General features: G+C 40.2%; 2 protein-coding genes across 2 annotated transcripts in view; one reads left to right on the plus strand and one right to left on the minus strand.

Moving 5' to 3' along the window:
- Positions 1–450: 450 nt before the first annotated feature.
- tmem218 (transmembrane protein 218) lies at positions 451–8,492 on the minus strand. Its single transcript, XM_038709666.1, has 3 exons — positions 8,050–8,492; positions 7,043–7,145; positions 451–969 (listed from the first exon to the last, which is right to left on the minus strand). Exons 1-3 carry the CDS (start codon positions 8,163–8,165, stop codon positions 835–837), a joined length of 354 nt encoding a protein of 117 aa, XP_038565594.1. The 5' UTR covers positions 8,166–8,492; the 3' UTR covers positions 451–834.
- Positions 8,493–10,756: 2,264 nt separating this feature from the next.
- The window catches only part of pknox2 (pbx/knotted 1 homeobox 2), a 90,815-nt gene continuing 76,270 nt past the window's right edge, over positions 10,757–25,301 (plus strand). Inside the window, exon 1 of the mRNA XM_038709165.1 lies at positions 10,757–10,953. The gene's annotated coding sequence lies outside the window, so the exon portion shown is untranslated. The remainder of the gene's footprint in view (positions 10,954–25,301) is intronic.

Here is a 25,301-nt window from a genome sequence, read left to right on the forward strand (position 1 = left end):
CTGAATTAAATGGAAGTGCCTCTAAAACATCAGTTAAACCCAGCACCAACTGCAAAATGTGTGTTTGTTAGTCAGTTTTTAGCATTTCGGTACAGAAAAATCTGTGGAACCAGAAAATCCAGCTGTCACTTCGCATGTTCAGTGATACAAACACTGTACGTCAACAGCTTTGGTGTGTGTGTGTTATAGGATGCCATTTTTTTTTCATGTGTGATGTTGCTGACACTCCTGCTGTCAAGCTGTAGCTATGACAGCAGGATCCATAACTCCAATTCTCATTATATTTTATTGGAATTATTCAAATTAGCATTAGAAAACCACAATATTAAGTGTTTATTAGTGTGTCCTGTACTCGTCACGAACACTGTAACTTGTTACCTCACCTTGACAGTACTTCATGAATCAACATACACTATATGGTGATCGAGTAATACAAATAAAACAAATTCGTTTGGCAATGTAAGATTTCTTTATTAAAGATAGAGGGGGTGTTTCAGTGCTGGTTGACTAGGAATTGCTGTAGTGCTTTACACATATCAAATAAGAAACCATCTGTTGTGAAGGAAATTCATCTCATGTATTAAATGATACAAATTATAAATAAAACAACCTGGGTACTGATGGATATCTCATTCCAGTTAGTTATACATGAACAGTCAACAACCTGCAAACAGTTGGCCATAAAGAAAACACGGGCTCTCCTGCTGTTTCTGTTTGGGATGCATTCTGTATTCTGATTCCACGTGAAGGGGTGGGGCCTCTCGTCATCTCTGCTTGTCTTAAGCTGTGTGCATCAGCGATATGATGCCGGTGCCAGCTCTGACCTTGGCAGCTCTAGTGTGTTCTTAAGGCCTTGGCATAGACTGGCTCCAGAAAATGAAAGGGGAGGAGCATAAAGAACGCCACCAGAAAGACTGCGCTCACCACTGCCAGCAGGACGTAGCGGCCGATGAACAAAGTGTCCACTATCTGTAGAGAGAAAGAGTGAATCTGTGTTGTTAATAATTACACACTAGACAGTAACTTGACAGTGATGGTATCGAATGTAATGCATGTGGGAGGCATGGCTGTTCATAAATTCAGTATTTCCTCTATTAGCCACCAGATGTCAGGAGAGGGCTTTCACTTAGGCTTTGTGTGGAAGCAGAGTGACAGTGTGGCATAATGTGAGGCCCTGAACAGGCATTCTACATAAAGACAGACAGACACACACGCACACGCACACACACACACGCACACACACACACACGCACACGCACGCACGCACGCACGCACGCACGCACGCACGCACGCACACACGTACAGCCAAAGAAAATCTACAATAATGTGTTGTCTTGAATGTTTTAATTAAACTTATAATACAATATTATTTTGGGCTTTGGGAGAAGAGTGCATATTTGGCCACAAGGGTGCACAGTCAGATTTAATTTGAGATAATCCTGAATGATAGGTTGCCTAACTCTGTGCTGCATTTGGACGACCTGCTGTTTCGACTGTTTCATTTGCTGTGAAAGTGACAACAAAGCCAACTCAAACATGCTATGGATGGCACATTTTGGGTCCTTAAAGGTAGAAAGATGGCAGAAAAATGAAGTAATAAACTCCCTACTGATCACTTTAGCAAGCACTCACACTTATTTTACATTTCATATCATAGTTTACTATTTACTACTGGTTTACAATTGTGGGAAATTAACATATACAATAAGCAGTGATATAAAGATTCAATGTACTATAGCTCTGCATCTGTGCTGATACTGACCTTATTTAACTGATCAGCTAAACATAAATTACCCGCATTTCTCGTCGTCCCTGTTGTTACAAAATTATAATTTTAGAACTTCAGAGAAGGACCAATAACCACTATTACAGTCTTATCTGTGTTCAGTTGCAGGACGTTGGAAGCCATCGAGTCCTTGATGGCAGCAAAAAAGCTGTGCAGAGAATCCAGATTGTCAGAATTTCAGGGCTACAACTGGGAGTTGTCGGTGTAACACTGGTAGGGCACAGGGGTGAAATAGCAAATAACGTGACTAAGGGGTAATAGATACAAACTGAACCAAATAGGGCCAAGGACTGAGCCCTGCAGGGGCCCACTTTGCATGAGAGCAGTGGAAGAAGAAGAAGTTGTGAACAGACAACTGACTTTAAATACTGTTTGAGAATTAAGTTAAAAACCAGGTAAGAGCAGTTTCACTGAGGCCAACCCAGTTCCTGAGTCTGTTGAGTAGAACTGTATGATCAACTCTGTCAAAGGCTGCACTCAGGTCCAGAACAATGAGAACAATGAGATTACCAGAGCCCGCCCTCACTAGGTTGTCATGTGTTTCATGAGTATGGCTGTCTCCATACTGTGGTTCTTTCTAAAGACAGACTGGAATTTGTCAACTATTTTTTAAACTAAAAGATCATTTGGATATGGGACGGTAGTTATGGGGGTGAGTTGGATCCAAACCAGGTTTCTAAAGGAGAGTCTGGATAGAGGTCTGTTTAAAATAGTCCGGGACCTCGCCAGATACAAGAGACTTGTTCACAATGCTAAGAAGCCAAGGGGCGGTGGCTCCAAAATCTTCTTTGAGATTAGTACTGGACACACTGCCGACCAAATCCCTAATGGTAATAGGGGTAAAGTAATTTACCAGTGTGGTGAGGGCAAGGACTCAAGTGAAGGTAGAAGTAAGCCAGCAGGAGTGATTGATGCTTTAATATCTTTTCAACAAAATACTTTAAGAACTTCTCACCGTCCTCTACAGAGGAGGCACAAACAGTAACAGGGGCAGAGTTTACAACACTGTTGATGGCATTAAAGAGAACTCATGAGTTATGCTTTTACACTATTTAACGGTGAATTCAGCTAAGATAATACAACCATGAGGTAGCAGCAGCAAAATCTGAAGCCAAACTGCTATTTCAAACATGTGTGTCCACTGGGAATAGCAGAAATGCAGTTTAAATCAAATAAAACCAATTATTGATCTGAAATAAAATCCCTCAAGAAGAATGTCCAAACCCATGTGCAGGACATCATACAAGCTGTTTTAGATTCACATCTAGTTTATCAGAATGGTCTACATGAATATCAAAGGGTAACCTCTGTATTTTCCCCATGTTTTGTGTCTGTGTGACTAATGGGGACAACATTTGAAAGTGGTTCAGTATTGAGTGAGCGTGCTGCCACGCCCCCCTTAGTTACTGTTGCTAAGTCCGACAAACTGTCAGACCTGTCGGACATTTATCACGGCGCTGCCGCTGTCTATTACTGCACTCCCCGGAGAAATACTGTCTAATTTTTGGAAAAAGCGATCTCAGAAAGAAACACACAGCTTTGCTGTTGCATTGTGCATTTGAAGGTTGCATTCAGGCTGTCAGACTGACGTGAAAAAAATAATGACAGAAGCTAAAGCCTACTGATCACTGAGTAAAAGTGAACCGCCATATTACCTGACTATTGAGAAAGAGGTACAACGATATTAAAGATCAACACTGTTTCTGTACAGCTGGGTAGGCCTCTATTCATTATTACAATCATTAAAAAGCAGAACAGTAGGGCAATATAACATGACCTTCAGCAATAAGTTCTCTAGCGTTAGCTAACTAACATTACATTAGGAACAACCCACATTTTTCTGGATTTGTTTCAGGTTTTGGAAAGAGAATAAATCGTACTTCTCCTTTCAACCTCTCTGGGTTGCGACTGTAACTATTACAAGTGCCCCAGGAACAGCGTTTGACCAGATCTTGGAAAAATACAGCGCTGTGATTGGCCAGCTGCGTACTCAGGGCGTGGCTTAGTGAAGGGGCAATTGCGTCCCGTGGAAGTACGTCCACTGTTTTAACCACTGACAGGCTCAGATTGTCAGACAACATTATGAAAGGATGCCTACAGAGATATGCCTTTTTTAAAGAGTAAGATCACTTCCGTTACCAGAAACAATCACTACATCACTCCTGTCAAAGCCACCAGACTCCCTTGACAACAATAGTGATTTTACCACTCTGGTCTACTGCTGCCTCGATGGGTTAGTTTGTGTTATTGTGTGACTTTGGTGTTTTTAACCTTATTAAACACAGTATAGCGGTGAAACAATAAGGATCTTGCTCTTTAGAAATGTTGTCAGACACTTGTAATAACAATCTCAGCCTGTCAGTGGCAAAAACAAGCCCTTTAATGGACGTACTTTGAAAAGGGGCAATTACCCACAAGGATTATTCCCTGTTTCCAGTTCGCTCAACACTGGACCAATTTCAAAAAATTTTGTCTCCATTAGTCACACAGACACAAAAACATAAGAAAAATAAGATCCAGGCTGAAAAATACTGAAGTTATCCTTCAAAATCACCAACCAATAAAATGTGGTCATAACTAAGAACAATAGGAAAAAAACTACTCTTGGGTTTTGGAGGGCAATAGATTATAATACAGCACAGTAATGTGTAGTTTCGACCTCTTGTTATCTTACACACAGAAAAATAATCCCAGCCACTTCCCAGAGACAGAAAAACAGGCTGGACATATAGCCAAGCAGTGGTTATTGATTCGTATAGAAATGAGACCTGTATGATGAGGGAATAACTTGTGCAGCAGGGTATTTGAAAACACTGCATGTTTGTTGTGCCACACAACACTGCAGCTCACCTGAGTAATATGTCGATTAACAGATCTAAAGCAAACAAGGAGCAGGGAAAAACAGATCCTCTAGATTGGTCGTGTTGCTTAAGTTTGGAGAAGTTCATAAAGTTGCCATTGATTGATTTAATCAACGCTTCACTTCTGGATCTGTGTTAATATTTAGATCATGAGCCACCCATGAATACGCGAATACAAACTGAGAAAACGCCCTTAAGCCAAATAATACCAGCATCAGCCCTACTGCTGACTGAAGAGAGATTTCACAGAGACTGTTGTGGAATGAGAGTAGGTGTGTGTGTGTGTGTGTGTGTGTGTGTATAAACCCGCTGGTGTCTTGGAGAGTTGGGGATGATGTATACCATCTCTTATGGATGCATTTAACACATCTCACTTTTTAATTTGCCAATTACACAGCAAGCAGGAATCCAAAGTGTGGGCCATGTTTTATTAATGTGCCACTGAGCGCACGGGTGGGAGCAGACAGGCGAGTGAATGTGTGTGTGTGTGGAAAGGGGGGGTCTTTTATAAACCACCCCCACCACTAGTCTGGGACTGGCCTAATTGGCACTATGATATTTTACTTTTGTTTAACAGCAAAAGGTTAGACATCTACACAGTCTGCACACATAAACACTCAGTCATATAAATTATGTCTCTGCTTGCAAGTAAGATTTCAGTTTTTTTTTTGTGTTCATTGAAAATGAGTCTAACCAAAGAAAGATACGAACACAAAACTGAGTGAAGGAGTTTTTCACCATCACATGCATCATTTAGATGAGGATTTCAGTTTTTCTAGTACTGTATGAAAACTGACTATTTTGCATTGATTTATTTCTGTTTAAAATATCAAAAATGAGTTACAGAGAAACCTTCACATTCTCTGTTTTCCAGATTTGAGAAGTTAAACCTCTAAATAAGGCAAAGCTGAATATATTCTATCCATGGAATAAATAAATAAAATAAACTGCAGTAAAATTGTTCCATTCTACAATCATGTAACTCTTCTTTAAATTAAATCTTTTATTATATAGCCTCCCAATTTAAAGAAATAACAGGCCAAATGATAATTAGTAATGGTTAAAAGCAAAATAATGGGTAATGATGACTTTTTGCTTTGCTTTGGCCTTGTGTTATTACACCTGATTTTGTTTGCGACCTATTTTACACATTGAAATACATTTCTGAAGTAGCCATGAGTTGATTTGACTTGTAAGCCTTGTACATAAATCCAGGAAGTCGTAATTTGCTGCCTCCCTCTGTTGCTGGTCTAGTATCTGCCTTTGCACAAAGGCTATAAAATGTGCGCTAGCCAGGACGGGGCTCTGCTCTGCTATTTCTATGGGGTGGCAGCTTGCTTGGCAGATCTGGCCGGCTTATTGGCACGACCCGGAGGCAACATGGGGGAGTGTTTGTTCTGTGTTGCTGTTGGACTAAGATAAAGCAGACCAGGTCTTTACGACAAACACACACACAGAAGTGTGCACACACAGTGACGCATGCTATTTACCGGTATACAATACTGGAGATACTGGCTTATATCAGAGTTAAGGTTTTATTTGGCTTAGGTTGTTTATATTCACCTTCATCGAACCTAAAGACAGGCTGTATCCTTAATCAGCAAAAATAAAGGCAATAATTCTGCTCTTAGTTACAACCACACATAATCTGAGCTGTTTCTTTTGGCTCTTGGCCCATACAAGCACACACACACACACACGCAAAATAAGAATTACCCTTTGAGATGTTACAAAACATACTGTTGTGATTGATGAAATAAAAGTAGTCTCATTTCCTTTACTGATCCTAAATTGTTCATAATGCATGAAGAAAACTGATGCTATATGTGATTAAACGTAACTTTTGGGAGCATAGAAGTGAGCACGAAATGACCATTTAGCTAAAGTAAGCTGTTTGTTTGTGAGCTCTGAATCCTCATTTTCACTCAGTGGTCTCAGAACCCAAAACATTTGGTGGTAATGAAAGCCAAATGGCCGCACTGCAAAACTGAAAACATCCCAGGCCTGCTTTCATTTCTAACTCAAGTACAGCATGCCGTCATCATGCATAAGCCACAATAACAGACACATAATAACTCAAGTCTGTGTTTTTTACTGCAATAATGGTCTGATATAATACTGACTCGGGACAATTAGTTGGACTGGGCTAGTGTCACGTCAATTCAGAATGTTAACATTTCTCAAATCAAACTGTTCACATTTCTAAAAGATTTCTCTGTTGTATTTGCATTTTAACATAGTACAACATACACATTCATACTCTAGGACATGAGCTATGAATATAAGTTTATTTAGCTGTCAATATCTGACTGATGTATTTAAACTGACACAGGGCGTGAGTATCTGAGCTTTTAAGAACGTGTAAAGGTGTGTGAGATGAATGCATAGAGATCACCTCTATCTCTTTGAAAGGGGGAGTTGTCTCTGGGCTGCGAGGGAAAAACACCAGCGCCGAAGTGATGGTGAGAGCCAGTAGGAAAACAGGGATAACTCCTAACCTGGCAAGACACAAAACACAGAGACACACAGTTAAAAGAATGAGGATAACATGAGGACTCCCACTGCTGATTTCCTAAGACTTGCTGTAAACGCAGTGTTATCTGAGGATAATGTCATTATAAAATACCAATCAAAAACAATGGCATTCTTTATTGTGTTTTTCTTTCCATTTAAGTAAATAGAACCATGTTTCACGCCATTTAAACTTTACTGTAATTGTCCCTTAAACAAGTGCACAGTGTTGTGGTTTACCAACATCAGTAAGGTCTGATGTAATTCTGAACAAGTTTCAATCAGCAGTGACTGGAAGGTGCACGGTCCCAGTATTCAATTAGTGTAGCAGCCTGTGGGTATAATGAATTGTTCCACAACGTGTAAGTCAGGAAGTTATTTCTGCTGATCTCTCGGAGCAGACACCAAAATATTTAGGTGGCAAAAAACAGGAGAGTTGTAACCTTTCTGTGTGAAAACCAGGCCAAAGAAAAAAATGTCAGTTTAACACATTTTTCCGTCAGCTATTGATTATTACCTACTAAAACACCTTGAGGTGTGAATCTGGCCTGACACCTAAATCTTTCTTCTAATTGTTCCTGATATTTCCAGCGTTACATGTGTTCCTCCTCTGCACACCGCAGATAAACTGGGATAAAGAGCTCCCTGATAAGTCAAACATATGCCGACTTTGCGAAACAAAACTTACTAATTAAACTATAGAAGATATTTATGTTCCAGGATGTGTGTGATTTGGCAGACAAACAAACCCACAATAAAGTGGCGGAAATTCCAAAGGAGTATGGGATTGGCTGAAACTGATGTGATATATAGCTGGGCTATTCTTCATCAGCTAATGTGCAAATCTTTTCTAACCGGGGCCTAGATGTCACTGTCTCTGTTCACACTCACTTTGCTGATCCAGATGCTCTCAGCAGCAGCATCCCAAACACAAGAGCTGCAATCCAAACCACAACAATGACGAAAACGCCCGTACCGACTTCCAGCACGGCAACGTTACTGGCCATTGTTGTTAAGCAACGTTACACGGTAGTAGGTCAGTTAACCCGTGAAGTGGGAGAAGGAGGATTTTACCACCGACGTTCGTGACATTATTGTTTAAGCAGTGCTGTAGTTAGAGTTACCGTCCGGCGTCGTGAGGGTAAGTTAGCTGTGACTGCTAAGTTAGCTCTCTGCTATTCTGAGAACGACAGCTGCATGCTAAACTAGTGAAAAATGTAACTTGTGATGTTCGACACGTACTTTTCTCCCGTAAAAAATTAATCTTTGCAGTCAATTCTAAAGCAGTAATGACTTCAAGGGATAGCTTAAGCGGTCGGCGTCTCCCGCTTCCTGGTAACAGCACAGTGGAGTTTGATTTGATAAACGAACACAACACGGGCCAATCATATGCGTCGTTACTGAAAACACCGACAACGTAACTGGCAGGCTCTCTTAAAGGGCTCTGAAGTTAGCTTGTCTGACTCTTTTTCTTTTACCATACACACGACACCAATAGGTTCTTTCACGTTCTGTAGCTTTACTTAAAACAGCATGATACATTTCTTATAGTCTTGAGGGTAAAACTCGATTATCTCAAGGAGCGGGTCCTATTCTTTTCTGTCCTATTTTATTTATCAGTATAAAACCTAGGGCTGGTCGACCAGTTATAGGCTATCTCAAAATGAATGACCAACCAAGTAAAATTACATTTACATTTATTCATTTATCTGACGCTTTTATCCAAAGCGACTTACAATTGCTATTCATGTCAGAGGTCGCACGCCTCTGGAGCAACGAGGGGTTAAGTGTCTTGCTCAGGGACACAATGGTGGATGGGTCTCAATGGGGGATTGAAGCTGGGTCTCTCACGCCAAAGGCATTTAGCAAGGCGTTTTATCCACTGCGCCATCACCACCCTCAATAAATAAAATAATATAGCCTACAAATAAACCGCGCACAAAGGGCACACACACACACACACACTCTCTAAGATACTGTCTGCTAAGATACACACAGGCTCACAATCTGGATCGGTAGCCTACCACTACTGTTGTTAATGGATGGATTATTGGATATGCGTAATTCACTGCAACGTCCCCAGTTTTAACCTCACTGTGCGCGTGGGTCGATTTGGTCACACGGGTGGTTTGCGCGTCATATTGTATTAACCACCGTTATTAACTGATGACTCCAAGGAAGTAGGCCTAATATGGGGGTAGCCTAGAGGAATCCCCATCCGATCTTCAATCTCTTAAACTGGACGACAGGCTGTGGTAGGCTGTAGCCTTGTCACTATGGACAAAAGGGGTTCTGCAAAGTTCTGTTCTTCAATGTGTGTTTTAGCCGGGATTAATCCAGACGAAAAAGAAGCATATTTTAGGTCTCAATACTAATCTGACTACTGGGGCTCTTAATTGCAGCAGTGGTTCTGGTTCCCGTCATCCCACCTGTCTTTTTGAAGCATGTAATTGTTTATGCGGGCCGACAGGGGGCTGGCCAGATCCGCTGTTCAAAGACATGTAGGCGTGCATGCGGTCAGGTCCCACTCCAAGTGGCGGTGCCTCTGCTTACTGGAAGAAGAAGACATGTTGCTTTTAAGTGACCCTCGTAAGATCCATGGCTCCAGCGTGTGTTAATTGTTTGGATACTTAAAAAGGCAGACGGAGGACTGCAGCCTATTTAAAATAATTTACAGCAATCAATAGACTGCTGAGTAAAAAGAGAACCATACAGCAAAATAGTAAGTTAAAACACACTACCAAACTGTGAGTTGAGTTTGGTTTTCTCATAGACTCTCTTTGAGAGTAGCCTATTGGTGAGAGCAAGCAACAGGCCCACCAGCATTTTTCTGATTCTTATGGGCCTGACTGGTAGGCTACTCATGCCTGGAGTCTTGTTTCTGCTTGAGCTATAGGCTCAGTCACTGGTAAACCTGAATAGGTGGGAAAATCACTATATTGAGCAGAGGCCTATAGGCTATCCCACATTAGATGACTAAATAAATAAACAAATGTTGAAATGGAGTTAAAGCCCATGCATGAATTTCATACATCAGTTGTTTCTCTGGTGATCATAATTCAGAAGTTTAGACCAGAATGATTCAGGGGCCATTTGCTCGCATGGTCATATAGGCTGGGCCTAATTGGAATGTTGCCAAATAACAAGGAGATAATGGGATCCAGACAAAACCTGAAACTTAAGTAAGACTTAAGACTAAAGTAGGCCTAACTGAAGGTTGTAGACACTCTCACACACTCTTTTCCCTTCAGAGATGCCGTTGCCTCAGGAAGGAAATTAGGAAGCAAACTGAATGATTAAATAAGATGATATGGTAATCCACTTTTCAACTGTATTGTCATATTAGTCTTTGTTTATATATGTTCAAAATAGACCACAATGGAGACATTTCTTGTTCATTGAAAGTTCTGCTGATTGACCATAAATCCCCTAGGCTATATTTAAATCCGTTAGGAACAACCAAAGTAGGAGCCTACAGGGAGAATAACAAAAAAAAATAATAATAATTTTGGTGCATCATCACCTCCAGGTCATTGCTTTGAAGTATTCCCATAAAACTCTTTTTTTCCCCCAGATCGAAGTGTCTGCTGGTTACCGTTCTGGTGAAGCCCCACACGCGATTGCCGTATTTCCCATGGACACTGGAAGGCACCAGCAGCCTGGTATTGGGAAAACGGGGAGCGGAGATGGAGCTGGAGGTGGGAGGGGCCTGCCACGGCTGACGTCACCGGCTGTGTGGAGGAGTATAGGCTGTGCTGTCAGCCCAGTGTCAGTCTGATGAAGATTGGCATGCAGGTAAGCTGTCATTCATTTTCAATGTCAGTGCATGGGAGCAGGGCTTTACCACTTCAGCGTCCTTTTTTCCCCTTTACCCCCCCTTCATTACAAAAGGCAGGACATTATTCATACAGTCAGACAGCCAGCCAGGCCAGAGGGAGAGAGAGAGGGAGAGAGAGAGGAAGAGAGGGAGGGAAAGAGAGGGAGAGAGTGAGTGAGGGAGGGAGAGAGAGAGTGAGGGAGGGGGAGATTGGAGGTGGGGGAGAAAAAAGAGAGAGGGACAGGAGAGGAGATGCATTTTTGTGCTGGACTGAAAGACCAGTGGATTTTTTATTTTTTTTTTCCTTTGCTTGATGCGGCGTTTGGATTTAAAAAATGTCTCGGTAATGTTTGCCAGTGTGTAGGATGAATTGTATTTTGCGGCGGATGCTTTTGTGCAAAAGGTTGGAATTTAGAGAATAATAAAGATAGTATAGAGACTGGATCGGACAGACTGAGCGCATAGCTGCAGGAAGCGGGCATTTTATTTACACGGCTTTGTTATTGCCACATCGCGTTCTGATTAGGCCTGTTGGTAAACTGACAGTAAATATCTGATGGTGTGAATCTTCCGTGCTAAATAATATCCCCCCCCCCCCCCCCCCCAAATGTTGAAGTTACGGGGTGTGTTTTATTCTTGTTAAAAGGCCTTTGTTTTGACTGGCAAAGTTGGCGTGTTTGTGGGGGAAAAAAAAATTCTGTGTAAAATAACTTACACTCAGATTTGATCCAAGTTAATTCAGCATTTTTTTTTTATCATAATAAATTTTATTATAGACAGTTGTGTGTCTGTGCGTGCCTGTGTGTGTACTCCGTGTGTGTGCTGTTTTGTTTGTGACAAAATAAACATGTAACCACAGCATACTAATGTCAAACCGACTTGTAGTTAGAAATATACCTTTTTTTATTGAAAATTTAAATTCCTCAGGTTTTGCTGTGAAATTATTCCTTTAACATGTATATTGTGACAGGGGTCTGTCTTCATTTTCTTGTTTGTAGTTTCTAAACAGCAGGTTTTTAAAGTTTTTTTTGTTTTTATACAAAGCAATGTCTTGCATTTATTCCAGAAAAATGTAAAGCAAAACACAGTTATTTTCCTCATGTGTCTGTATTTTTAACGGTCAAACAGGAAGTCTCATACTCTTTGGTAAATTTATCTTTGACTGAAGTGTTTCTAACGCTCAAACTATCTGCATCTCAGTGAGGTCTAATGTTTACCCTCAGCCTTCCCTGCCCTGCAAAACCTCTAAGGACGGAACACTGGCCCCCTTTGTGTGCCACTCACCACTTTCTATTTCAGATGACTAGTTTATTCCACAATTGCTTGAATGCCTATTTCAGTCATAGGAGATGTGTGACTGGCGTGGAATGCCGTCAGTGTGATTTGACGGAGCCTGTGTCTCTCAGAAAGCTTGTCTTGATCGCTTGTATTTGATTTTAATGATCGTGCAGTTAAAAAGGCACCGATTCGCAAGTCGGTTTGCTGTGTTTTGGTACTTTTGTGAGTCAAGCCAAGTCTGTACAGTCGCAGTCGCTTTGATTGAAAACTCAGACAGATGGAACAGTACATACACAGCTTTGGCAAACACATTTAAATTTGAAAATAAAAAAATCACACTTTGCCAAATGTAATGTTCAGGAAATGGAACTCCAGTGTTACTTAACTGTTAATAGTTTCTTTGTTGTCATCTGACAACTGTATATTGCAAAGTAAAGGCCCCTCACAGCGTAGACTGCAGTCTGAGCATTGGGGGAAACATTAGCTTAATTAAACATGCCTGAACCATTTGTTTACTAATCATCTGCTTCCCTGAGACATCACAATGGCGATTTAGACCACTTTTGCTCCTTCCGTCAAACACATTCGGCAGGTGCAGAGTGCCGAGCATAAAACCCCATGAGGAGCCAACGTCTCACCCCCTGTGAAAGTAAATGCTTTGAAAGACACTGCTGTTGCTGTGAGTCACTGCTGAAAGACCAAAAGAAGGACTGTTACCTTTGACACGATTCAAATGCTTGTGTACCTTTGTCAGTGTCTCAAAGTGGCTGATTCAGCTGGGAATACACACACACACTAAAGCACATGAGTCGAAACCCATCACTACCAATCACCCTCAGTGATGGTTGTTCTTTGTTGTGATGCACCCCACATGGCTCTACGTTTTGTCAGATAGGGAAAATGCCAATTTAGTTTATCCCCAAACCCTGCTGAGATCTTAATTGATGATTTGTGTCATTGGACAAGCAGCCCAGGGGCATATTTGGTGCAGCAAAATACTCCGACACTATTTGCATATTCCCATTCCTACTATATGGGTAAATTACATGATGAGGTGTGATGCTGTGCATTCCTGCAGCTTTTGGGGGGATAATCACTAATAAAGTGATTCAGTCACACTAAATGAAGGAAGTAAACAGAGCGAGGAGAGCATATGTTACAAACTAATTTAAGCATTTATGTATGGCCATAAAGCAATTGAGAAAATTAAACCACGAGCAAATGTCTTGTCATTTCCTTCGCCTTTGCATCTAATTCCACCCTGCATGGTGCCAAAGAAACCGATACATAATTTTGGAGGTTTTTTTTTGACAGTCTTGTAAGACTAATAGGCCTTACTTTGCAGGATTCCTTTTCTTAGCAATCAGATTGTGCGATATCTAATTTGTTTTTGAGGGCCTCACTTTCTTAAATCAGGCGGGAAAAAGAGAGAGGATGTTCAGAATTATTCATAAAGCGTTAGTCTGCTGGGTATCCTCAGCGGAGTGCATCTAGGTCCTGTTTCGGGCCTGTGAGCAATGTGATGTTTGCTAGTTTTCTCATGTTCAATAGGACAGCGATCCTTAAGACAATTGTGTTGTGTTGCAAGTTGTGGCCCTGTCTGGGCCCTCACAGGTCATGCCCACTAAGCCCACTTGATCCGTATTGCTCTCAAGAGGAGGAAGGCCTGTCTATACCGTCAGACAGCTCAGCTCGAGGACAGCCCTCGCATGCTTAGCTTTGCTCATTCCACAGCCAGTGCTGCATTGGCATGACTCTAACTAAGCCACCAGGGAGCAAGGTCGGAGAAATGGATTGGCTTGATTTATGCTCCAAGAAGAGCAGCAGGCAAATTTAATGATCCTCCGTACTGTCAACATCACAATGCTTTGTTTCTGGAAGGGCATAAAGATGTCATGAAAACACATCCAGCACAGAATGTGGTGTGGTTAATAAGTTTGAAAACTGCAGTCGGCAGTGATGTTTTTGTGTTCTACAGTAGCATATTGCTGACACATCAGAAGAACATTTGAAAATGCATTTCCTCAGTTTCATTCTAATCTAACAAAAACTTTAAGCCCTCCCACCTTGAAAAAAATCTGCCATGCAATTTAGTTTTCATCAATTCATTTCAGATTATTAGTAACTATCTAGCTAATAAATATCTAAATGCAACGTGGTTTCACTCTGAAATGAAATACCACAGCTCTAGCTTTGGTATCACAGAGATCCCTAATAACACGCTGTTTGAACATAAAATGTATGCAGGTGATGTTATTGATATGTATAGACGTGTAAGTCTGTTCAGTGCCTTCTCAATGAGCAGATATTATTTTCAAACTGCTCGTACTTAGTCTTGTGTTGCTTTGTGTGATTACAGCAGCCCGTTATCTCAACGTGGCATTGCTCTCAGGATGTCATCAAAACGTCTGCTGAAAAACAGAATAGGCTTAGCACATTTGACTCAACTGGCCCTGCAGACAATCCTGAAAGCAACTTTCTCCACACAATAATATGTGATGTATGTGTTTGAACAATGAACCTCACAGCATGGAAGAAGTCATACAAAAGCTTTAGTCATTAGATAATGATTTTAGCATCAGTACTCTGATTGCATTCCTTTTTTTCAGACAGAGGAAATGAAAACTCAGCAGGGACACATTCCATAAGCTAAGTCCAAGTCATGGCATAGAATGGACGACTCCAATAAGGCTTAGGTTCTTTACCAGCAGGATGCACACATAGATGGAGTGTTTACTGTAGGTGAAATTTCAAAGATGTATAAGAAGTAGGTTATTTCTACTGTAATGCCTTCAGCATTCTTAGTGTTCGTATACATTGCTATTGATGTCATTATTTTGCAGTAAAAACAATTAAAACATATTATTTTTAGACATTCGTGGTTATTATTCAAGGATCAAGCACAAAATCAAATTAGCAGCAGCTTATTATATATTCTGCATTTAAAGACCTTAACAAGACTGTGAACCTCATTGTGCCTGTGGTTCTTATCTCTGGTGGAATGTAGATAATCCTAATAAATGAGTAGGGCTTCACACAGAGAAATATGAAGCCTGCCAGTAAATCCTGAATTTATTATATTTGAGAGTCCTGGTAACAGCTGAGCTGGGTGAGGTTCAAAATATTTGATTTGAATTCAACAGCAGATCATAGCAGAGAAAATCCCACCAAGCACTGTGTGGCTGCATATTTGTGCTTCCCTCGAAAATGAATAAATGCATGGGCCAAATGGTGTCACTACTATTGAAAAGCTCCCCCAGTGCAATACTCTTTAAAACTTAGTTATGAGCGAAATGTCAATGCTGTGTTTCAATGGTAATAGCACCGACTTAGCACCATGCATTAATATGTTCACGCAATAAAGACAGTAAAAGTGGCAGTGGCTTCCTCTTGCCAAATGCAAATGTGTGTTTGCAGCTTGACACCTTTAGCAAGATTGCTGCTATTAGTGTGTTTTTCTTTTACTTAAATTCCAATGGTTCTGTACTGCAGGTACAGCTCCAGCTGTTTTCCAGCACTGCAGTGCTGTTGCCAGCAGGAAAGCTGTTGTTCCTTCTCTGTTAGTCAGTACATTTGATACAAAAAAAAGGTTAAAGGCAAACAGACAAACTCTTGCAACCAAGGACACATCCACAGAAGCTATTTTTGTGAATAGGAAGCTAACTTTGTTGAAGGGCTTTTGCCTCTCTGACCACCTCCTAGAGTTTTTTTCACTCTTGGGTACATTTACAGCTGCCTTAATACACAGATGAGATGCTGCAAGAAGAGGCTGCCAAGACATAATGCAACATTTGAAAAGTGTGCAATAGAGATGAAAAATTTGCCTCTTTGAAATGGTGGTGGATGGCCTTTTGAAATCACCCTTCTTTGATTATTGGAAGAGTAGCCCATTGAAGTCTGCTGCACTTTGAATAGAAATGCAACGGCACTAAAGTTGTGACCTCCAAAAGGCCATTCACTGGAGCACTGTTCCATTTTTCAGAATCCTCTCCAAAGATATTATTCAAGTGTGTTGCTCTTTCCGCCACTCACATCTAATCTGAATGTTTCAGCCTATTGCGCTGCAGGATGCCATTGATCTGAAGGACAATATTTTCACTCGGTCTATAGCTGCTCCTTTATTTTGACATTAGACTTTAACAATAGCAGCTTTCTCTTCAAATCCATTTGTGTACCTTGCTGTTAATCTCCAAGAGGTCTTTGCAGATGCCTGATGGAACACTTGTTAGTGTACAGGCTCTTCAGTGAAACCGCTGCTTATCATGGGACTTTAGTAAAAGCACTGTACAGTGGCAAGGACAGAATAAATTGCCCTAATGCGTTTTAGTGATCCCTCTTATTAGCTGCAAATTACTTTTTATGTAGTTCTGTCCCCTACTATAAAAGTGCCATGATTTTATGACAGCACAGTCTTCAGTCGAAGTGCATTTCATTTTCCAAAGGAAGGCTACATCTTTTATGGTGTTTCATAAGACTTTCTGCTCTTAAAATATTAAAGAAGGCCTACAGTGTTTTATTATATTTCATTACGGCTTTCAGCATCCTGGGTGCCAGAGTTCATACCAGTACCCCAAGGATCTAAATGCCTCTGACACTGTAAAGTCCCATGTTACTCTAGATTTGAACTGTTCAGCCAGTAGCTTTTAACTTGAAGTGCTGCTCATGATACATTCAAATATGGTATATCACAAAATAACAACATACCTGTATGTATAGTGACTAGACACAGAAAGTACAGTGTACAACTAACTTTCAACCGCAAATACCGCAAATTTAATAAAAATGCATTGTCATTGAACGCATCTGCAAAAAGTTGACGTGTTTAATTTGTTTTTCTACAATATACCCCTTGCAATACAGTATCCTCTTATAGCAATGAAACCATAATTAATGATGCTAGCTGATGATATAGTTATGTTTGGGCAACAAAAGCACTTAGATAGGCTAGGTAATTAGTAATGGTCTTGGTTACGTATTGAAAAAGTCAACAGGTCCTGAAAACATGAGACATGTAGGACATGTACTTCCCCGAACATAACTCTGGCAGACACGAACAGAAAAAGTTAGACACGCAATACACTCTAAATCATGCCATTAGTCTATATAGAATTCCAATGTGATTATCACATATTAAACATACTGCTTTTGTGCTAGTTTTACATTTTTAATTCAGTTATGATCTATCACACATAAAGCATTTAGAAATATAGTATCTGTGACACCCAATGGCGTCACTTTGTGTTGAAAAGTGGTGGGGACATATAAGGGCTCATATTAGGGCTGTGACAAAACACTTAGTCCACGAGACGTGAGAATGCACAATATGGGAGTCACGAGAACAAGACAACAAGATACTCCAATGCCTTTTAGAAGAAGTATTCATTGATGAAATAGGCCATTCGATCGGGGGAAGATTTTGTGCATTAAACTCTTAATTTCCTGCATTCTAGAGACATTTTCTGCACCAATTTATGGTGGAAATGTCTTTATTTATATGAAGGGAAACAAAATTCATGTGGCCGGTGACAAATCGGAATATAAAAATATTACTGAATATAATGCAGTAGGCTTTTTTAGCCCAAGTTTCCTTTTTTGAACAAGGCAGATCTGTTTCTTCTATATTTACATTGCATTTCATGTTTTCCTCTTGTGCAAGTAAACCTTTCTCGTAGAATTTTTATTTGTTATTTAACATTTCTTGTTGCCAGCTAATTTTCATATAACTTTTAGCAAATGCTTTCAAAAAAGTGGTGGGGACATGTCCCCAGCGTCCCCAGTGTAAATGACACCTACGGTGACACCCCATAAGCAAATTGCAAGTGCAGAACTAGTTTTATAGATACACCATTACACCAGATATACCCATTGCATTTCAGTGACATTTACTTTATTGCTTCAGTGGTATGCAATGAAATTTAGTCAGTTCATCTGTGCTGCTTTCTAACTGTCAAGAAATACTCAAGTTAGAATGGCCTTAAAACTTTTATGTCTTTCATATTGTTCTTGTCAGGCCATGCTGTGCATTGTGGATGTGAAAACCTTAAAATAATTTTACACGTAAAATGAATTAGCGTTGGTTAAAGAAAGTTTTTTTTCCCCACTGATGTGAGAGGCTCTGAGGTAATCTCGTGAGTTAACATTCTTGAATGCAGCCATACCATGACTCTGCAGTCATTTCTACAGAATCATACAGTAGACTGGTTATTCTGAACATGAACTGTCCGTATGAAACATCTTGGCCGTATTCATCGTCCTTGCTTTCTCCTCTCCTCACTTCATTACAGTCAGAACATTATGACTTTGTTGAGAGTGTAAGGAGACATGAGTGCCGCTGACATTAACCTCAAAACTACAGAGCACACGGAGAGCTGATGCTTAATTTAGTGTCTTTGTCCACGTTCTTATCTTTTATTTCCTGCTCTTGAACGGCCGCAGGATCGACGCTCTCATAAAGAGCTTGTTCCCTGTCGTGCTGAGGTTTAGTGTGAATTTGAAAATCTGGCAATCCTGTTAAAAGTAATTTGATATTGTTTGTGAGAGCTGCCTTTTGGACAACTCTGAGCTTTGTTGACTCATCTCTGAGTATCATGTTTGGCCTGAAGCTTAAACTCTGCAAGTAATCATGAGTCAACTACAGCAGTCCGAGGGAGACTTGGGCTGGGTAATGGGTGACAGAGGTTTCCGGAGGAGTGTGAAGATGACGTGTGTGTTTCTGAGTCAGATAAATGTGGTTTTAGTTAGAGGTCAGTAAGATAATCCTTTTAGATAGTCTGTTTATAGTGTCCAAATTGTGCATTAGTACTTGTGTGTTGTTATTCTTCACTATTTATTAAATATGTTTTACATTTTCTTTCTTGACTCAGTCATCAAGTTTGCATTTTAGCCAAAGTAACCAAGAGCAGCCGTGAAACTTCACTATGAGCAAAATGTGTGCCGACATATTAAGACTTCTTTAACTCTGCTTCCAGGCTGCCACATTCCATCACATAAAAGTCTGATTTATAACACAATTCAACCCAAAACAGTCGCAGAAAAATAAAATTACTGTAGAGTCTGGGTTTCCTCTGATTTGCGGTCGCAGCCACGTAATTTGTCAAAGAAAGCAGTGCTGTGTTAAGTATGTTTGCACAGTGGTGCGGGCAAACCGCACGCCAACTCTGATTTTAGAAGTGGTAATATTTAAAGACTCCACAACACGCGTCTGATTTGCAAGAGCTCGACTTTAAGCACCACTCCTTCATTTTAGTGTCCTTTCTGATTTGCTGCTGCTGACGAGACCTGAGGCATCGTGTCATGTTGCCTTTCAAGTCATAATGTAAACATGTCAGCTTTCCGGAGTTTGTGAAGAGTCTCAGGGAGCAAGCGTGCACGATTATCATAACAGACACATTGCTGTAAATTAATCTATGCAGAAAGCAGTTTACCTTAGCAGCTCTTTCAGAAACCGTTCCCATGCAGGATTTATGTTGTTAATGGTTTATTTTCACAATTTTGACACTCAGTAAAAAGCTCAGACATCCTTAAATGCTTACAACAATAAGACATATCTGTGTTACTGTATGCTTAATCAAGAAAATATTCCTTAAACATTATCAGGGAGTGCAGACATGATTCCACATGTTAATTGCAGTACTGTGAACTGAATGAAAAAATCAGACTGAACCCCTTTTTTTTTTGAACCAAGATTTCTTTCCCCCACAAAGAATAATTACTTTTCCCAACTCCCGTGCCCATAATTGGTTACTACTCTTTTATCTTATCTATGTGCGCATAATTATCACAGTCATCATATTAGATTATTTCATGCATAATAAATGAACTCAAACTGTGTGTGGGGTAATTAGCATGTTAGGATATGTGCCACGATAAGAGGTTTGCTCTCTCAAAGACCGTATTGTTCAAGACATTCCTGAAAGTGTGAAATGCAGAACAAAATTGAATATTTTACCATCACTCTAGTGTCTTAAGAAATGTTTTTACTGGTGTATTAAGAAATATTCTTCTTTAAGTTTATAGTGTGTGTGCATTTGCATGGACGTCCCCTGTCTGTTTTGAGGATATTTTTCATACAAAGTAACGCACCTTGTAATGTATTTTACTTTAGAGAGCAGACAGTAATTTATATTCCGAGAACAGCTGTCTGCAGCATAAATCTTTGAAATCCATATAATAGATCTGCATCACTTGCTGTCATAAGTAAGCAGGATTTAATGCCATTGATGTGTGTAGTGTTCCTTTTTTTATACATTAGGTACATACTGTAGGTACTTTAGGTACTTTAGGTATTTTACATGTTGTCCTCAAAAGTTCTCAGTAACTCCAGATGAGAAACATTTCTTTTCTTGCATTTTACAAATTAATTAAGTTCAGTCAAACATTATTTTGACCTACTTAAACTATGGTGAAGGCAGGCCTGTCCTAATATGGCTGTTACTGACTGAGAACTGCCAATCCGGACCAAGTCCTGTTGTGATGCCTTGCCTGGAATTAATCTGAACTGCCTAAAAAGACAATTTTGAAAATGCAATAACTTCCAATTTTACTAACCAATTAAAGTGCAGTATTCACACACTATTTATAAGCAGTGACATGTATGTAAATAGAGGGAATGTGACCCAGTAGTTACCTAGAATTTATGGTCTGCTTGTCCACAGTTTAATTTAAAAGACCTTAAAAAGTTAAATGTGTAAGTTAAACTTGCAGCCACCCTGATTCAAAATGATTTATAAACCAAACTGATGCCAAACGTTTGTGGATAAATCAGCCTCCCAAATTATATGTACGGAAAATAGCTGTGAAAATACACGTTTGGGCATACTGTAAAACCATCATTCACCAGAGACAGTGACATTTTTTCACCACTAAATTACAAGAACAACTTCTTTGACACCAAATGTTTCAGTTTTTTGGCCCTGCAAGATTTTTGGCAGTGACACCTTTCACTAACCTGTGCCAAAAGCCTGTGAAACGCAGACATAATGAGTTATTTTCAGCATCAAGTTTTTAAAAAAATATTCTGTGAGTTGTTCAGTCAAATAAAAAGAAGTCATTTTCAGAATTTGATCCCATTATTTTTAAAAAGATGGTTGTCAGTGTTTTTACAATTAAATTCAATGTGATTCTTGCTATTATCAATAAATTGCACTGGCATATGACACTGTGATTACCACAGAGTAAGATTGAGATGTTTTGCAGAAGTCTCCACATCTTTTCACACCTTTAGTGTTGACTGAAAGGGTTTCTACTGCAAAGACTTCCTTTACATCTTTTGCCTACAGCAGACGCAGCATGACAATGTACTGGCACATTATTCTCACCGAGTCTCCATAGATACATTAGTTATTCATATAATCCACACAATTCCTAAATAAAAATAACAATAGGATCTTAAAATGATCAAAACCCCGTTGAGATTCCTCCAAATACAAAAGTTTGCAGCCCAAGAGGTGATACATCATCTCCGAGGAATTCATAACGCAGTTTAGAAGACTTTAATTATCACAGACTCAAAAATATTGAATAAAAGAGTAAAAAATGGCACGCTGTCACGCACCAACACACACCTCCCACGCCCTGTGTAACTTCATAAAGGTTCATCTCCAAAGAGTGATGAGGTTTCTGTGCTAAAAGGGAGTTATAAACAGCTGCCAACAGTGTGTGGGTAAATAAGGCAGCTGGAGGCGGTACGGTGTCATGTCTGCTGCTATATGACAAGGCTTTCGCCGGGTGACGAGAGAAAGCTTTCCGACTGTCCCTCCCTGCGGCTGCTTTTCTCCGGTCAAGGTCTTGATACCTCTGTGGTATGTCTGTACCCGTCTCCCTGCTGGCACCGCTTTGGCATTGCTACAGTGTCAGTGTGATGTAAATGGGAGTCTGCAATGTGATAGTGCTGATTGCGGGTCAGATTTGTTTGTTTAGCTTTAAAGGGAAAGTTTCTGGGGGGGTAGGCTAGTAGGTCAACGGCTCTCCTATGTGACCATTACTGTGTTAAGTGACAGCAGGATCCATGCTAGCACTTTAGCATGCACTACAGTTATACTATGTGATTAGGTCTCCAAATATGTAACCTGTAAATAATAAAATATTGTGCTTTTATATTAAGAAGGAATTCATGAACTATATATATCTATATTTACATCTATCTATCTCTCTATATATATGTAAATTCAAATTCAAATTCGCTTGTGTATATAAATGTATATAAATATTCAACCCAGTGTCACTGAGAAAGCAAGTAACACATGGATGGACCCTTTTCTCTACAAACAAAAACATTTGATTTCAAAAAAGCCGTAATTACGTAATACAGCGCATCCATTTAACCCACAGTGCCTTCGGCTGCCATTCGGTCGCCTCTGTCCTCAGAAGCAGCTGTCTTCACTAGGCTGAGTAACATTTCCTGGACAAGTCAGCTACATGAGCAGCATACAGGAAGAAAAGTACATTGTTTTTATTTATTCAATGAGTCACTAAAGGCACTGAGAGATATACCTATAGTGAACCTGGAGAGCTCAACTGAGGGCCTTGATCAACCATTTTAGATACAGTTAATAAGTTCACAACATACACATAGTCGAAGATTTGAAGCTGCCAGCTGCAGATTACCATTCACTTTGTGCACTATAGGAAAAAAAATGACTCATGCGGGGTCCTGTAGTGATGCGCGTCATGTATCTTTTCCCTGAGACGGGCAGACGACTTTCTGTGTGGATTGCCCTTTAGTGGAATAGATATTTTGAATCAAGCTCGGTTTCTTACTTTTGCATTAGGCCTCATGCCAGTTGGCTTCTATCACGTAAGGAGGTGAGGATTTAACATTAAACACCATGGGAAAAGATCCACAGGCGAGACATGGATGAGTTAAGTTTTTCTGTTTTCATCTTGTTAGGCCTAAGTTGGCAAATAGGCCAATCTTTCAAAAACTTTCAACAGATTAAGGTCAATACGGAGGCGGGGAGATGCTTCGCAGGGAGTAGTGGCTTGAAGAGTGCTGTCAGCCGGACTATGAAGGTGAGACGTACCGAGGCAAGAGATGAAGGATGACTTGCACCAGCCTTCTTGACGCCCACTTCAAAACAGGCCTATTCATATCTGTATGCGTGTGTGTGTGTACGAATAGGGATAGAGAAAGAGGAGGGAGAAATTGATTCAGAATGTGCTGTCTGAGTTTTTGTCGACTTTTTCCAGAAGCCTGTGTGAATCTCTCCTCTCAGTGAACAGGCATGCTGCTGCCCGCCTTTCCCCTGTGGTCAGTGGTATTTATAAACTGCCACATATATTTAATACAGACGGCAGAGCAACTTAAATTACACCACAACACTATTTTCTGTCCTGTGAAATGGACAGAAAGTAATTTGTGTTTATCTACCTAGATATGGAGCTGAGGGGGGCTGTGAAATAAGTGGTGCGTTTCTAATGTGTGGAAATGCATAGTGGAGACTGCAGAGAGTACCTGATCGTCAGGAAGTTCTACAGGCTCAGTCCATAGGAATGTAATGCTTTTTTTATGAGGAACTGTGCACATTGAACAAACAAATGAAGCAGTCATCCAGAGTGTCAGTGAAAGAGTTAAGTTTCTTCTTTTGGACTCACACCAGGAGGGAAGAGTCAGAAAGGAGAAAAAAAAAAAGCAAGGTTAGCTCACTTCAGACGCTGATGGGGAATTCCTCACTGTCTGTTCTGCTCGGCCGTCTCTGCCAAGTCCATTGTGTTTCTGTCTTCCCTGCCTGCCCTGTCTGTTTCATGCACAGGCAATGAAAGAGTGTTTAAATTCACTATAAACTGTTGAATTCTGTTGCATCTCATAAGTGTTATCTGTATGACAAGTTGAAAAGATTGGTTGATCATTGCTGCTTAAATTCATATGACAGAAACAGAAAAGGGTATCGCTCGTCTTTTTTATGTACATGTTGGCAGGGATTGTTTTCTGAAGAAACTGACAGCCTTGACATTTTTTTTGTTCCATTGTGAGAATTTCTATAGTGGATACATTTCACACTCTCACACACACAATATTTGACCACGCAAATAATATAGTCCTCATCTTCATTTGAAGAACAGCTGCCTGTTTTTTCCACCCAGCAATCTCCTTTTCTAGAATAAAGTTTTCCTGCTATATTGCACTCAATGTAAAATATTTAGTTTAGTCTTCCAGTTTCCGATGGGTTTGTTTGTTATGATTATACAATATCTCATAATTAATGTGGTAATGATTTATAGCTGTTAAAATCTCCACTTGTCTGTAGCTCTTAACTACAGTCGCCTCCTGTAGGGTGATCACTACAAAAGAAACAGGCTTAGACACATTTTTTACCGTCCCTTCCACCATGCCCTGCAATTACACTGTTTCTTAATGGAGACCATAACTACAGGGCTGATTCATTTCACTCAATTCAGTTTCTATAGGAAGATTCAAATGTCATTTTCTTAATAATGGAGGGGTATTTTCCAAGATATTTGAGGTCACTTGAGGTGCATTTGCACTGGAATATGTCCTCATAGACAAATTTTTTATTTGATTAATGGAAGATTTGAACACTGAAACCCCTGAGGTGGATCTTACATAATATGGTTTATAACCTGTCTGTCAGGGTTGTTTTCTCTTTTTGAGAAACACAGGAGGATTCCACCAGGGATATTTCTGCAGTGTCTCCTCAGCATGTTAGATTTGACAGTTTAGACATCTGGTGTGAAAATATGCTTTTCATTTAGCCTGCTGTTTACCGCATACCATACAGCAGCAGCGTAAACATACCATCCATCCATCCATCGTCAACCGCTTATCCTGTGTACAGGGTCGCAGGGGGGATGGAGCCAATCCCAGCTGACATTGGGCGAAAGGCGGGGTACACCCTGGACAGGTCGCCAGTCCATCACAGGGCAGCGTAGACAAACATTTTACATAAAGTATGCATGCACATTTAATGTGTGAGCTCGTTTTGGCATGTACAGTATGGCTGTTTCTCAGATTGGGGATAAGTGGCACTGTTAAAACGTTATTTTGTAAATTTTCAAAATGTATTATGTTCACACAAGACAACATATGTCA

Source organism: Micropterus salmoides, unplaced genomic scaffold, assembly GCF_014851395.1.
Source record: "Micropterus salmoides isolate LMB-PRFRI ecotype aquatic unplaced genomic scaffold, ASM1485139v1 Ms_hic_scaffold_9, whole genome shotgun sequence".
In the NCBI taxonomy this organism is placed as follows: Eukaryota; Metazoa; Chordata; class Actinopteri; order Centrarchiformes; family Centrarchidae; genus Micropterus; species Micropterus salmoides.